At 45.0% G+C, this 16,959-nt stretch overlaps 1 protein-coding gene across 1 annotated transcript; it reads left to right on the plus strand.

Annotated features, from left to right (window-relative positions):
• The first annotated feature begins 332 nt into the window (after nucleotides 1-332).
• On the plus strand, nucleotides 333-2,027 carry LOC147729540 (uncharacterized). The gene has a single exon (XM_086958447.1). It carries the CDS (start codon nucleotides 333-335, stop codon nucleotides 2,025-2,027), a length of 1,695 nt encoding a protein of 564 aa, XP_086814573.1.
• Nucleotides 2,028-16,959: the final 14,932 nt, after the last annotated feature.

Here is a 16,959-nt window from a genome sequence, read left to right on the forward strand (position 1 = left end):
CCATCCTTCGCTTAGAACTTTTAGAATAAGTGATTAGAGCTGCTGGAACCCGCATGATTGTAGATACCTAAAGACTTTGTAAATAAACAAGATTGAGAAGATAACCTAGCGCCAAGTGGAAGAAGAAGAAATTTAGGGACTCTTCCATTTAGTTGACGGAGAAGGGCTAGGGTTGTCTGTTGCTATAGTTCAAAGGACTGATTTTGCAAAAAGGATTGTCAGCTTCCAGGTGTAGTTCGAAAAGACTGAATAAGCAAAGAAGACTGTTGAAGGAGCAAAGAGAAGAGACTTTGTGTTGAAAAAGAAAACTAAAACTAAACTGTCTTGAGATCATGGAGGCCGGCAACCCGAACCGCAAAACAAAATGCATAGTAGGCACACTTTTAGCGGGAGTAATTTTTCTTATAGTTCTAGTAGTTACCGTATCATATATAGTGGGACATGAAAATGAAGAAAAGGCAACAAATGAAGCAAAGGTTGTAGTAACATCGAAACCTACTACTGCTGGTAAAAAGGGGGACAACACAGAGAAAGATAAAGCTTTACTAGCAGTAGAAGCTCGTAGGTTGCATGTAGATGAATCACAGAGAAACTTCAAGTCAAATGCCTATGCTAAGTTACTGTACGAATACATTGATGCCATGGAGGCAAAGGATTGTTATGTCTGTATGCAATTGCCAGCTTCTGTAGACGAAGGTATTAGGTATCCTCATCTCCCATTGACTTACGGAATTACATGTAGTTTGCTGCTTAGTATATTTTATGAACGAGATAGCTTTGAGTATTATTTTTCAAATTTTGATGCTATTTTACCAGCAGTCCCGGCCTACAAGCATATGAATAAATGGGACTACTACAAAAGTGAGGATCGATTAAGGACATTTTTAATTCCTTGGAAAACGTTAGATACTTCTTATGCCCGAAGAAATAATTTGACTTGCAAAGTGTCAGAAATTGAGAAAAAGTTTATAGGGCAGGTAGATGATCGATACAGAAGGCAGAAGATTTTAAAGGCTTCAGGCCAATGGAAAACAGATTGGACCGAGGAGGAAAAGTCACACAAAAGTAAGGGTAGTAACGGTCCAATAGCTTTAGATCGAGAACAAAGAGGGAAACTATGTATATACAGGGGTAAAACTTACTATGAGAATGTGTTTGTGGGAGAAGTAAGTTGTGAACATACTTTTCAATTAGAATACTACACAAAGGATTTCTTGAAAGGAATGCAGGTTATTCCGAATGTATATTTTGTCTGTGGAAGAAATGCATACGTGAAACTGCCGGATAATTGGTACGGATCATGTTATTTAGCAATTGTCTTCCCCAAAATATATCACGCTAAGGATCTAGAAATCATAGAGGGAAAAACTCAAGCCAGAGGGAGAAGGGATGTAAGTGATGTTGAGGTAGTTGGAGATGTATTTGGTGCTATGTTCCCTCTTTTAGGGTTAATACTGAATGATGTCAAGATCAGGAGATTGGCAACAGTCGTAGATAGATTATCTGCCAGTACTGCTAGATCATTAATGCTGGTGGAGGGAGAGATGCAATCGATAAGGGCAATGGTTCTCCAGAACCGACTTGCTCTAGACGTTCTGTTAGCCAAAGAGGGCGGAGTCTGTAAGGCTTTGAAGGTCCAGGAATGTTGCACTTACATTCCAGACAATTCAAAACCTCTTGAGAAGTATATACGGAACATCACTGAAATCCATCAAGAAATTGAGGATCTGTCAAAAGTGAATGTGTGGGAAAAAGTGGGTCACGGAATGGGTAAAGTTGGAGGTTGGTTCGCCAATCTAGGGAGAAGCTTCATTTGGTACATACTGAAACCTATCATCATAATAGTGATTTGCGTAATCACATTGTGGGGATTGGTGAGGCTGTATCAATGGTATAGGTCAAATAGGTTGCAAAGATCCATGAGAGAGCAGGAGCAGAGGTTAGCTGCGATGCAGGATAACCAGTACAGGAGTCTGAGGGCTCTGGAAATGATAAAACGAGGGAGCGTTGCAACAAGTTCTGTTTGATTCCATTCATTCCATCAGGGATGGTGTTGTGATGGGGATGACCTCTAAAGGTCATCAAAGGGGGGAACTGAGTGAGCGCAATTTGAGTAAAATGTAGAAGTGCACCATATTTACAAGCATGTTGCACGAGTTTAGTTAAGGAACACATAAGAGTGTCAAAAATATAGAATGCATATACTCACAAGTGTTTAATTAAAATAGAATGCATATATTAGCGTGTAAAGCTAATGTAGTAATGTTTAGAAATGTTAGAATGCTATTAGATTCCATGTTATGTGGCTGTTGCAGAAAAGAATTTAATGCTGCCAAACGTAGAAATGTGTAGGCCTCATGGCATTTCACTGAGAAAGAAGACATGCCTTTACATTTCCACATAAAATGGATTAATGCTATTATAATCCAAAGTATTATCGATCCTAGACTGAATATATATGTTTTATAGAAGTGTTTCCTATAATCAGTGTGTAATAAGTTAGAATACTGTTTAAACTGAGAAATAAAGGTTCATAGAGTGCACAGGCCCGTTTTCATGTAATTTAGTAGGCCTGGAAAGATAAAGTCGTTTCTTTGATCTGCATGTGCTAGTTAAAATCGGGTCTTGTTAAGCATAAATTGTGGACCATGTTCGAAGTTTTACGACTTGTGAGATAAGCTGGAGGCCGGAATTTGGGGCCCACTTCATGGGTGTCTGTTTGCAGGTGCGAGGGGGTTCCAATCAAGAGAATGATGAAAAGAGCTCTGTTCTGGGAGACAGGCACAGGCCTGGAGGAGGCTTCAGGAATTTCCTGGGGGGTACCGTCTTGCCGAGAAGAGCCTGAGAAGCAAGGTCAACGCTAACGAGAAGCCCAGAGGAGTATCAGCATGGAAAAAGCCAGAACCGACACCACGTGAGAGGTGTACGTGAGGGGCGTCTCTGAGGGGCGTTTCTACTGTAATTGTGATTTTGTATTAGGGACAGCACCCCTGGGGGGAGAGAGAGCAGATGGCCTGAGGAACCTTAGAGAGCGGATGGGTAGGCAGAGAGGGCATGACTGCGATGCACAGATTTACAACAGAGACTAAGGGAAAGTGAGTGCACTTCTTTGGAAGTCACCACGGCTGACACCTTTTTAGGTTAAGATTCTGCTAAGTAGGGATGTCACTTAGTCTAGTGTAGGGACAGTCTAATCTGAATTTTTCTTCTTTTGTAAATGACGCTCAAGTTACAACTTGTGTCTATTCTTGCAAACTTGCTGATCTTTGAATTAGTCTTGGTGATATTCTTCTGTCGCCTAAGAGCATTTAGAGAATTCATGTTTGTATTGATGCCAGTGTATCTTTTGAACCTTATATTGAGATGTTTGTATCTCCAGTTATCTTTGGCTTTATAATAAAACTTATTCGTGGTAAGTTGTTCTTCAGAGTTGTGCAAATTCCTGAGCTGATTAACCTGGTAGTGGATTGCTTTTTACTCTATGACAGGCAACAAAGGTTCAGTCGACCTGAGTGGGGATCTAGATCTATAGTAATCAGATAAGAGATCAAAAATCCCGCCGTATCAAATGGATGGCTGGATGACAAGGTGGATGAGTTGATGGCAGAGTGAATGGATGGATGGCGTAGTGAATCAGTGGATGTTATGTTATATCTATTTATAAGGCGCTTCGAATCACACCCAAAGGTGTATCTCGGCGCTCCGCCTGTTCAAACACTGCATCCAAACATTCAAATAGCCACGTTTTCAGAAGTCTCTTAAACTGGATGAAATCCACACAGCTGTGCAGACAGACAGGAAGGTAAATCCATGCCCTTGGAGCCAAATAAGGCAAAGCGTTGCCTCCATGTCTAGAGGCAGGAATAGGAGGAGTGACGAGCAGAGCCTTATCACAAGATCTTAGAGTACGAACAGAACGGTAAGAACATAGGGGCATATTATCAAGGGGGTTTATCTCCGCTTTTTTGGCTTTAAAAGCCAAGAAAGCGGAGATAAAATTATCGCCCTATTACCTAGCTGTCGCTAACACCAGTTAGTGACAGCTAGTAGGAGATAGCGACCATCTTGGGCCCCACTTTGCATGTCAGTGATATTTATCACTAATGACATGCAAAGTGGGCGTGCCAAGATGTTAGCGACTGAAAACAGTCGCTAACATCGCTATCTCCTGTTACCAACTTTTGGAGATATTCGCGCTAAGCGCGAATATCTCCAAAAGCTAACACCTGCCCTGAGCAGTTCTTAGCCATGTTATCCAATGGGAGGTGATAACATGGCTAAGAGCATTAGCTCGGTAATGCTTGAATATCGCTGACTTTTCAGCGATATTCATTGATTTGCGGCGATTTTTATCGCATTTGCGATAAACCTTGGTAATACCAAGGTTTATTTGCGGTAAAAATCGCCACAGCTCAGCGGTAAATTTTTGTCTCTAACCAAGCAATAGCGATAATTATCGCTATTGCTTGGTAATATGCTACATAGTTTGTCCTTCAAATACTGAGGAGATTTACCTAGTTGTGCTTTGTGCACAAAACAACATATCTATAACAAATTTGCTTTCAATGGCAAAGTGAATGAATGGATGGATGGAGAGTGAATGGATGGATGGATGGTGAATGGATGGATGGGGAGTAAATGGATGGATGGAGAGTGAATGGATGGATGGATGGTGAATGGATGGATGGAGAGTGAATGGATGGATGGAGAGAGAATGTATGGATGTCAGAATGAATGGATGGATGTCAGAATGAATGGATGGATGGAGAGTGAATGGATGGATGTCAGAATGAATGGATGGATGGAGAGTGAATGGATGGATGTCAGAATGAATGGATGAATGGAGAGTGGCTGGATGGCAGAATGAATGGATAGATGGAGAGTAAATGGATGGACGGCAGAATGAATGGATGGATGGAGAGTGAATGGATGGAAGGCAGAATAAATGGATGGATGGCTAAGAGAATGAATGGATGATTGAATAGCAGAGTGGGTGGACTGAGGAATTTGCAGAGTGGCTGCATGGATGGAAGAGTTCATGAATGGATGATGGATGGCAAAGTGGATGGCTGGAAGAGTGCATAGCAGAGTGGATGGATGGATGGATGGAAGACTGAAAGGATGAATGGCTGGGGGATAGAGTCATATCAAAATATTTTTTTCTGAATAGTTTGAAAGATCGCTAATTCGCCCATCAAGGGGTAATAACCTGTCCACAGACTGCTCTCCAGGTGAATGAGCCATAAAGGATGCCAAATAAGGTGCAAATACAGAGGCAACGACGCGGAAGTGCACCTGGAAAAGTAAACGCGTCCTCCTAAATATGTAAAGCAAGGCAGATATTTGCCTATCGGCTTCCTGTGTGGACCCCGGCACCTCTTCACACATGTAAAGCAGCGGAGCTGATACCTTCAAACGGGCTGCGCAAACTGCTTATCAGCTTTGGGCTGAAAAGTAATGAAACGAGAATATACTCAAACAGAGCAATTCAAACGAACACTAACTTATTTCGGAGCGTGCACGTGGTGTGGCACCAAATGTGTAGAAACTGAAGAAGGATGTCGTAACTAATTCATCAGACGTGGAATGACGCCTCAGCTCACTGGCAGCCATTTTCTCAGAGACATGAATGGCAGAGGGCATATCAGAATGCCTTTCACCCCCATTCCTGGCATGTTCTGGAGTTAAACTGGGGGTGCACTGGCACCATGACATCTGAGGTGCTGGTGACGTACCATGAAGTGCCCTCATCCTTGCCTGGCTGTCATGTGAAACAAAACTGCAGTCAAATGTGCATTGCTTTATGCCTCTGTGTCCCAGTTCAGCGATTCAGGTTGGGCAGCTGTGCTAAATTAGACACATATAAAATTAATAGCACTAACCTGGTCAGCACTGAGGCCGTTAGACTGAAAGGGTGAGTTGTTGAAACCTAAAGGTAGTTAAGGTTTGTGCTTCATGCGCGCCATCTCAGGATGGTGACTCTAGATCTGGTTTTTAACCTAACGGAACTAAGCATGCTGGGACTTGTAGGACCCTTCATGTAAAATGTATAAAGAAACTACAAATCTCTTTATGCTTAGTGCTGTGATCAGAGGAATCAATAGTGGGGAAAGTCACACTCATGCAAATAGGTCATTTGACATCTACCTACTACTCACTGCTGCCATGACTGCATCGGCTACACATCTACATTGGCTATACACCTTCATTGGCTACACGCCTACATTGGGTGCATGCCTACATTGGCTACATATCTACACCGGCTAGACGTCTACATTGGCTTCACTACCAAGAGTGCATCTTCCACTTGCTCTACAGACCCACACCCAACAATGGAGCCTTTAGAGATTCAATGGACACACTATATCTCTATCAGTAAAGCTGCCCCCTGTATGTATACCTTCTAGACCTAAACATCTGGTTGGATAAACCTAATACACCTGAACCAAAAGCAATCATATCAGACTTATGAAACAAACAAACAACTTATAAGAGATGGTCTCTTGGCTCAGCCACACAGCCGGTCACACATTAAATTCCTCTTCGCAGACCTGCAAACAATCTCTGTTCGATAAGATTTACCAGTCACATAGAAGGATCATTACATCCACACCTTCTGAATCAAGATCCCAAATAAAACATTGACTAAATCCCATCACACCACGACAACAAGCACAATGGAACAAGTTAAACATGCCAGAGTCGCAATCTCACCTAACCATAAATAATCAAGAAGAGACTATAACTCAGTAGAAAAACTATGTGATTCAATAATTGCGGCCCTTGACATACTAATCCAAAAAATAATTATAATTACAATATAAGGCCAAAAAAAGAATCTGGTACCTTGGATGAATGAAGAGCTGAAAAAGATAAAGGACACATTGTAACACCTCAACTGCAATGTCTAAAATCCAAGAGCCCTGAAGATAAATTGTGTCTACACAGACATAATAAAATGTACAAATCATACATAAAGAAGGTCAAAACATCTACTGTTCAAGGAGATAAACAGCGAAAACTACTCATCCAAGGAATTCCATAAAATTCTACCAGAAATTTGCAAGCCAGAAAGTTGTTAATCATCTACTCTATCTTCACAACACTTTGGCAAGTAAGACATTATTTAGCCAAAGCAACACTAGGAGCCACATGTATACAGGCGTTTTCCGGTTACAAATGCGGAGGGTAAAGAGCAGTGACGGAGGAACGGCCACCATTACGGCCAGGAGATACGGTGCGCTGGTCTCGGCCCTGGGAGCGACAGATGGGCGCTTCATGAGACTCCGGGGGGCTTCCCCCCTCAGTGACTTTGGTGAGGAGCCGCGGGGCAAAAGACACCCTTTTAACCCCCATCGACATTACAGCCTGAGGCAGATGGAATGTGCTACATGACCTGGTGTGGAGAGGGTGAGCCTGGGCCTTCTCTCAGTGGTGCTTTCTAGTAAATACTGGGGGATCTACAGTGGGGGGCCTTGAGAGTGTGGCTGCACTTGTGGGACTTAGTTGACTGCTGCTGGTAGAGATTTGGGCGTCATACAAACCTGAAGTCACCTAGCTGGAGGCGGCGATACGTGGAGGACTGGGGGAGGTGAATCAGCGGTGCCCCCTGTGGTGCCTAGCTCTCCTGCAAAAAGGGATGCTGTTGCCATGTCCATGGAGGTGAGGGATGCGAGGGGTCACTCCCCGGGATGGTGTCACGATACGGGGTGTTGGAACTGTGATGCCCCGCACTGAGCTGGCTCATTGAGGACAGATTTGCTGTTACCAAGCCCTACAGTTTTTCTATCCCCTTGGCGAGATCCTCCGGAGTGCGAGGCCAGGCTGCCGGCCCTAGGCTTGAGTCGCCGCACACGTGGGAGCGTACTGTGTCACCAGTAACAGCCTATCCCCGACTGAGTCCTGCCCTGGCCAGCACGATGGATCGTGGAAGCGGTGCTGGTGCCAAGGGCTCAAAGACGGTCCAGACTAACAAACTGGATCATTACATGATCACTAAGGAGACGCAGCGGGGCAGGTTGTCTGAGGAAACAGCGAGGGGGAACCCAAGTGAGGAGGAACCGGAGCTATCCCTGAAATACGTTATGGACGCCATCACGGGGGTGAAAACCTTGTTGGAACACAAAATGGACTCAATGGTCATTGACATTAATCTTATTAGGGCTGATTTGGGGAAACTCAATGAGAAGGTGAAGCAAGTAGAAATAACAGCCACCAGCCTGGTGGAGGACGTCTCGCAATTACAAAAAGAGGTCCGGGAACTACAGGACTCACGCAACTCGGATGAACTAAAGCTAGATGATTATGAAGGCGGCCTCCATCGTAACAACAACCTCCTCATCCTAGGAGTGCCGGAGAGATCAGAGGGGCAGGCTCCTGACCTGTTTGTTGAAGACCTCATTCTCAAGCATCTAAAACCTAAGGGCCTCAGTAAGTTTTTCGTGATAGAACGGGCACACAGGGTCCTGGACGGCCGTCCCAGACCGGGCGCCCCCGCGGCCTATGCTGGCCAGAGTCCTCAACCATTGAGATAGAGACGCAATCTCCATAATTCGAGAGCCAACGCCCCACTCAGGTATGAGAACGCCGTTGTCTCCTTTTTCCCAGACTTCACGCAAAGAGTGCAAAAACAGAGGAGATCCTTTTTGTCGGTGAAGCGAGATCTAAGGGACAGGGGATTGAAATACTCTATGCTGTTCCCGGCCCGTCTCAGGCACTGTGGAGATGATGATACGGGGGACAGTCAGCCATCCTGAGTCTGAGGCCTGTTGAACACTTGATTTGCCCACATGGTGAACCGGGTGGTCGGGGAGGCGGGGAGGAGGGGCTATTTGCGCTCGAATAAGGGGTTTGCATGGTGTTTTATAGATTGCTATTTTTCAACTTATAAGGACTAACTATTTCATTGGTCTGGGGCATGGGCCAGGGCTCGGGACCTGCTACCCCCTAAGTTTTCTTCTTTCTTTGAATCTTTCTGGGGCGACAGGTACTCTGCATTTTTCGATAGGCAGTTTGGAGCCCAGCGGGCAGGGCAGCGGGGTAGGGTGGTGTTGGGAAGGGTTGTTTGGTTCACCTGTTGGGTGGTTTGTTAGTTGCATCGGCACAGTACATTTGTCTGGCAGAGGATATGCGGAGGTTTGTCAATTGTTTCATGTAGACGATGGGGGGTAGGGAGGTGAGGATTTTGAGTTGGAACGTAAACGGGTTGGGGGATAATCTCAAGCGGAGTGTGGTGTTTCAGTATCTCAAAAGACAGGTGCCGGACGTAGTCCTGCTTCAGGGGACACATCTAGTTGGGAATTCGTGCCAGGCTCTCCACATTCAAGTTTCACATCGTGTTTCATGGGGGTGGGCATTTTGATTCGCAACGCGTTTCTATTGACCTCCACGTGGGAAGATTAGAGAGGCAGATATACTGGAGTAATGGGCAAGTGGGAGGGGCAACACATAACATTCTTTTCGATCTTTACTCCTCCGGGGCTACAAGGTACAACATTCCCTGACTTGGGGGCGGTCCTACTCACGGTCCCTGAGGGGCTTATGATCTTGGGAGGTGACTTTAATGCAGTCGTCTCTGGTATGAGTGACAGACATCCCCCACGGGACACGGGGCAGGTGACACAATGGCTTCCGGAAATCATGGACGCAATGGGCCTGGTTGATAGTTGGAGATTGCTACACCTTGATCAGAAGCAGTATACATTTCACTTGGGGGCGCACAACAGCCTTTGGAGACTGGACTACTGTCTATTCCCCCTGCACAGGCGTCTTACATAACAGAAGCTACACACTTGGCCAGAGGCATCTCAGATCACTCTCCGCTGTGGGTCCACATAGTCGTAACTCCGGGCGCTGCAGGGAGGGTGGCCCCCCTCAATCCTTGGTATCTGCGTAACCCCAAAATTCAAAAAAACCCTTCTGGCATCGCTAGACGAATACTTCACAAACACTGTGGGGTCGGTAGCCTCCTCCCGGTCCTTATGGGAGGCCTTCAAAACTGTTATCAGGGTCAGGCTCTGTCTTTGATAGCGGGCTCTAACAGGGAGAAACAGAGGGAGGTAGTGGATCTGGAGACTGAAATTAGTAGGTTGGAGGGTGAGTTGGAGCCAGGGGTAACGCAGGCAAAACTCCACCTGTTGAGCCTAAAACAACATGACTACAAGGAACTGGTCACTGACAGGGCTAAGGCTCTCAGTAGGGAACAGCAGGGCAGGCTCTATGACCTAGGAGATAAGGCTGGAAAGCTTATCACATACCTGGACAAGAAAGAATGGGCCAGCTGTCTTGTCCCAGAGCTCCTAACGAGGGAAGGGCTATCACTTACCAAACAACAAGACATAGTAGATACGTTTGCGGACCATTTTTAAGATGGTTTACAAATCGGTATCCCCTCACTCAGAAACTGATTCCCAGGTACTACTCCGAGACATACAGCTCCCATGTCTTTCCCTTGAAGACCGGGAATAAATGGATAGCCCACTAGCAGCGGATGAGATTGCCGAAGCAATCCGTTCAGTAAATTCTGGTAAGGCACTAGGCCCCAACAGGATTCCGATCGAACTTTACAAATTCAAACCGGATAAGCTGGCACCATATTTGAAAGCAATGTTTGTGGAATCTAGAGGTGAAGGAGTATTGCCCAGGGAACAGAGAGTGGCTAATGTGGTTGTTATTCATAAGGAGGGCAAACCTAAAATGGACTGTGCATCGTACAGACCTATCACTCTTTTAAATGCTGAACCGAAGATCCTGGCCAAGCTCCTTGCAAATAGATTAGTGAAAGTCATCAGCAGTCTTATACACCCCGCTCAATTGGGCTTTATGCCCCATAGGAACATGGCCCTAAACTTCCATAGACTGCACGGAGTAATAGACAGAGTCCACACTCTGCTGGAGCCTGCCATAATCGCGTCGCTCGACGCAATAATGGCCTTCAACACGATTGACTGGCCCTATTTGTGGGCGGTCTTGGCAAAATTTGGATTTGGCCCCGAATTCATCGGGTGGGTGCGTATGTTATACTCGGAGCTACTCGCCCAAGTACTGGTAAACAACAGAGACTCAACTCCGTTCTTGCTTGGTCGGGGCACCCATCAGGGTTGCCCGCTGTCCCCCTTCTCATTTCTCTGGCCCTGGAGCCTCTCGCCACCTGGATACGTTTGGAACCATCGATTAGGGGCATGCGGTGGTCCCCCGGATGGGAGGATCGCATATCTTTATATGCGTATGACATTTTGCTTTACCTGACCGCTCCCCGTAAGTTCCTTATTGTGCTCTTCGATGTCCTGGCCTCCTTTGGGAAGTATTCGGGATCTCAATCAATTGGGAGAAATCCTTGCTGTTTGTATTGAAGGGAGATCCCCCTGTCCCGCCGCAAAACTGTCCTATACAGGTCAACACAGAAGGGTTCAAATATTTGGGAGTGTTTGTATCTTTGGATCCCTTGATTAGATTTGCCCCGAATCTCCTCCCCCCCTGCAGAGGCGTAAGAGTGACATTGCTAACTGGAGGAGGCTTCCTCTTTCGTTGTTGGGTAGGGCAGCCCTCTTTAAAATGATGGCGCTACCTCATTTTCTCTATGCCTTGCAGAATACCATGAATGTTGTGCCAGCTGGCTATTTCCGCCAGATTGAAAGCCTTCAGCGGAGTCTGCTGTGGGACAGCAGGCCCTGCATCGCTCTGAACAAACTAACACTCACTTGGTATGATGGGGGCATTAGCCACCCGGATATTAGAAGATACTATTGGGCCTATCAGCTGGCTGCGATTAACCATGGCACATATGGTCGAGATGATGATCCTGGATATGCCATGGATAGATGGCTTTTCCCCGGGGGCAGGTATAGCAGGGCTCTGTACTCCCGACCAAAGAAACTGGCATTAACAGGGCCAACGAAACATGCAGTTCAGATTTAGCATGACGCCACGGGTTCCCTGAGTTGGAGGGACAAAGTGACCATGGCCACCCCGCTCTGGGACTCCGACAGATTAGGTAAGCTCTGGGTGACAAAAGGTTTTGATAAGTGGGACCTTATAGGAATCTTAGCAAAAAAAGTAGGAATCCAAAGTACTGGATTCAGAGACCTAGTTTGTGTGCTATGGTCACTGCTCAGAATATGTCAGTACAGACCAAAAAAGAAAGAAAAATTTCTTTCTAGAGTCCCCTCACTCACCGGGGTTTCCCCACGGTGACATGCTTCATCATTGGGGCCATCCCAGTTCTCTACGAAAAGGGGCGTGCTGCGACTAGCGGACTACGCAGGAGCACTATTGTTGTGAAAAGACTATGTGTGGTGTAAAGTGATGTGGTGGTGGAGTGGGTGTAAGTGAATTAAAAATACCGTGCTAGTGGGCCTCAAGAAACATTGGCCCATGATCAACAGTGGTGGATTAAACATACCAACCCCTATGTTCAGCCATTGCCGGGGAAAAAACCTAAAAGACTTTTTGGTTCACACACGCCCAGCACCCGTAATCTCCACAATGAGACTACAACCATTACCAAGTGGGGATTATCCCTGCAATAATTGCAGCGTCTGCCATTTGACATCAGTGATGAAATCGGTCACTTTTAACAACAATGCCAAATGGGAACTAAGGAGTTTTTCAAATTGCAATACCTGCGGGGTGATCTATTTAATCACATGCATCTGCAATTTACACTATGTGGGTATGACCACCAGGAAGGTCAGCACCCGCATAGTGGAACACAGGAGCAACATCCGCTGCAAACGAGCAACAACCAGGATGACAAGCTATTTCATTGAGCATAACCACACACCCAATGATCTAACATGGGTGGTGCTGGAGAATGTAAAAAACAAAGAGAACCAAGAGAAGATTCTACACGAGCGAGAACAAAGATGGGTTTTCAAATTACACACAGACACCCATGGGTTAAACGATGACATTCCCTGGGGCGCATTTAGTGACTAACTATGATTCTGTACAGAAATGTAAATTAACATTGCCCCCTCATACACCTACCATCAAGGTAACATCATGAACCTGTTAGTTATAGGAGGCAATGAAATCCGAATACAAACATATTTAATTCTGCTAAAACGAACAAATTTATTTCTGCCCAGGACAGGATGAGAAGAACATTCTGACTATCATAAATTTGGTGTTCACAGAAATATAAATAAAGTTGGGTGACAACATCACAATCCTCTCAACAAAAGGGATATGCCCGTTTTTTCCAAATTAACAAACTGGCTCAATACCGCTCCAGAAATAAGCCTTTCACTGTTTAAAAATGTACCAAGAGCTCGTACCATCTCTGATGTGCAGGACTTATGATAAAATAAACCCTAAACAAAAAACGAACAAAGATATTTGCTTTCACCGCGTGTAATTACAAGTAGTAAATAACATAAGTAAAATACCAAAAAGTCGATTTGATTCGAATTCATTGAAAAACCAACTCAGGAGAAACTATACGAACAATTGTTTAACAACCATTTACATTCTGTCAATATCATTATTGTTCATGCCCGTAACGCCCTTCCAAGATGGCCGCTATACACGAGCGGTCTAGTTTAACAACACCTAACCCGGAAACGCGGCAACCTCAAATATACCGTTTACCGCACCATCTTCAATATGCGGTCCGGAGGGGAACGAGTAGGTAACACGGTACGGTTTCGCCGATAAGGAAGTAAGTACTTAGCGCAGACAAAAAAGGTGGGAAGATCGCGTTTTTCAGGAAACGATGGTTCTACGCTCACCCAATGCATGCGAATTCTTCGCAATACGCTATCTCTAATAACTTCCATTAAAAACCAACAGCAATGTTTCCATGAGGTGATCCCGCCCCCACCAGAGACCATGAAGTGCTATTAAGCACCACTTCATGTAAATATGCTGTTTTTACCATGATGAAATATATGTTTTGTGTGTCTTGTCTATAGTCACATTAAGTCCTGTGTTGTTTTTATGTGTGAATTCACAAAACCACTAGTCTCACACCACTTCAATTATGAATGCACTGGACTGGTAAGCCTGCACACACCAATAAGGTGCAAAAGGGACTCCATTACCCTAGGATAAGGTGTGGATTATATGTGTGATACCCTTCCTCTTAAGGAGGGGCCCCTTGCCACTAATCATGTGTCATTCTTTCTTTACAGAAACAACGAGAAAGTACAATCGTATGTATAACACGCATGTTTAAAAATTAACAGCGTTAAAAGTATTTTGGTAATTTTACTCATCCTATTCAGTTGAATATAGGAGTGGTAAATACGGGGCTGGTCCCTGTATGGTCCTGACGAAAAGCCTGGGGAGCTTGAAACATGTTGACCACACACTGATTTAGCCCTATTAAAGGCTAAATAGCAGTGTTACCCCATTTTAATATACCAATCTAGGAGCTAAATAAAATTTGTTGAGTCCCACTAGCACGGTATTTTTAATTCACTTACACCCACTCCACCACCACATCACTTTACACCACAAATAGTCTTTTCACAACAATAGTGCTCCTGCGTAGTCCGCTAGTCGCAGCACGCCCCTTTTCGTAGAGAACTGGGATGGCCCCAATGATGAAGCATGTCACCGTGGGGAAACCCCGGTGAGTGAGGGGACTCTAGAAAGAAATTTTTCTTTCTTTTTTGGTCTGTACTGACATATTCTGAGCAGTGACCATAGCACACAAACTAGGTCTCTGAATCCAGTACTTTGGATTCCTACTTTTTTTGCTAAGTTCACTTGGAGGCCGACCTAGTTTTGTTTATCCTCCTTCTCCCTCTGTCCTTCTACCTTTACCTTATAGGAATCTCCACGGTCAAGGATATCTGGGGGAAGGGGAGGATTAAATCTTTTGTGGAATTGCTGGAGGGATACAAACTAGCCAATGCTGAATACTTCCGCTATGCTCAGGTTCGGCATTCGCTTCTCTCAGTATTAACCGGAGGCATGGAGCCCCCAGAAGCCTCCCCTCTGGAGGATAGAATACTGGACGGTCAACTTCCTGAAAAAACAATCTCCTTGATATATAAAAAACGAATCAACCACAAAGCTGATCCCCTTGAGGCGTTAAGGGAGAAATGGGTACATGATGGGATAGAGCTGGATGACGAAGATTGGCAGATAGCAGTGTCATCCCCAAGGGAAGTTGCCATCCCGCCCACCCGCGATTAGTCCAGTTTAAGATACTTCACAGGATCTACATAACGGGACCCCGACTTGTACGCATGAGACTATCAGATGTGGGGCAATGCAAACGACGATGTGGTCTCGCAGGTACCTTCATGCATATCATCTGGGAGTGTACACACATTACCACTTATTGATGCAAAATACATGACACCCTACACACGGTACTGGGGGTTTCCCTGACACCGGAGGCGAGGAGGTGCCTCTAATATTTGGGAGCCCACTGATTTAAACACCTCACAGACACAATGGGCCACTCTGGGCTTCATGTCAGCCAAAAAGAATATCGCCCAGTTGTGGGGTGCAGAGCAACCTCCCACCTTGGAAGTGTGGGAAAACAAAGACTGGTGTATGTTTAGGGTGAAAACAACTTATCTTGCAAGGGGATGCCCTCGGAAGTGGTTGTTGGTCTGGGGACCCTGGAATCGCCACAGAGGAGAAATGTGTACGCCTCCCAGAGGTGTTGCTCTTGATGCCGCCCTCCCCGTGGAGTTCTCTTTCATTTGTAGCTATTGTTCATCCTGTAACGCCCCCTTGTAGAATCTGCAACTTTGAACGAACCTCTGTATTGTGTCTTTTGGCTGATGCCTTATTTCAATAAAAAGAATTATAAAAAAAATCCCCAAATACTCCCAACCAAGATACCTTTGTTTCAGGCTGGGACTGTGCTTGATAATTGCAGTTTAGAAGAAGAAAATGATTGGTGGCACAAATGTCTCCACTAAAGCTACTAAACTATGGAATTCCTTATCCGCAAAGCTATGGAGAATCATTAAGAGTTCAGAAGAAAGGTTGAGACATGGTTATTCCCAATGTAATACAACAGACAACATACATGATCTCATTCACAAACACGAGTGCCATTACAAATGTTGGCCTCTTTGCCTACAGATAGATTTCCCTGCTGGTCCCTCTGAGATCAAGGGGGAAACCATATCAGATTAATCCTATACAAACAATAAATCACAAAGATGGTCCAGTTCTTCAACTCCTACCTGGCAGACCTAAAGAACCAGCTATTCCGACAAAACACGGTACTACACATTACAAAGAGCCAAGTGCAAAATTGAAAAAGAATCAAAATAATATTCACTATTAATGTAACCCATCAAAGGACAAACTATGTAATACCAACGAGCACCAAATGGAACACAAAAGACGCAATACCATGTAGCACTGGCCCATAGTCGATAACCATCCAACCTTTGTCCTCTTTCTACATCCTCAGATTGCATGCTGCTATCTCAGAACGCCTCCTCCCCCTCCCAACCATAGTCCTAAACCTATGCATGAAAACCAATATTGATTTATATCTATTGATTGTTCTGGCTCCTTCCATTCTACCAAATTATCCTCTCTGTGTCTTCCATCGCCTGCACGCCTTGTTGTCTCTCAGTGTTGCCTACTCTGATCTATTCCTGCCTTCTTCACTCCCTACTGTATTTCTGCACACTGGACACACCTCTCCTCACAGGTCACAAACTCTTCTTATGTTTAATCATTCTATGCAATCTAACAATCTCTAACACACTCTAGCCTATCTTCCCAGCCCAGCCGCCATTTGCATTAGTTCACACTAATGATCTCACCTCTTGTTAACTTATTCTACCAGAAAGGAGCTAGAGGAAACATATTGAAACAAGCATCAATAACTAAGGAGCACTGGAATAAGTACTAACATTGGGTACCGGAGCGGGGATCTACCTGTCATCAAGCATTTCAATACCTTGTCAGGGATAGAAAGCAGTATATGAATGGGATGACCAAGCAATACAAGAGGCGACAGTGAGTGTAAAAGAA

Source organism: Lissotriton vulgaris, chromosome 2_1 (assembly GCF_964263255.1).
Source record: "Lissotriton vulgaris chromosome 2_1, aLisVul1.2, whole genome shotgun sequence".
Taxonomy (NCBI): domain Eukaryota; kingdom Metazoa; phylum Chordata; class Amphibia; order Caudata; family Salamandridae; genus Lissotriton; species Lissotriton vulgaris.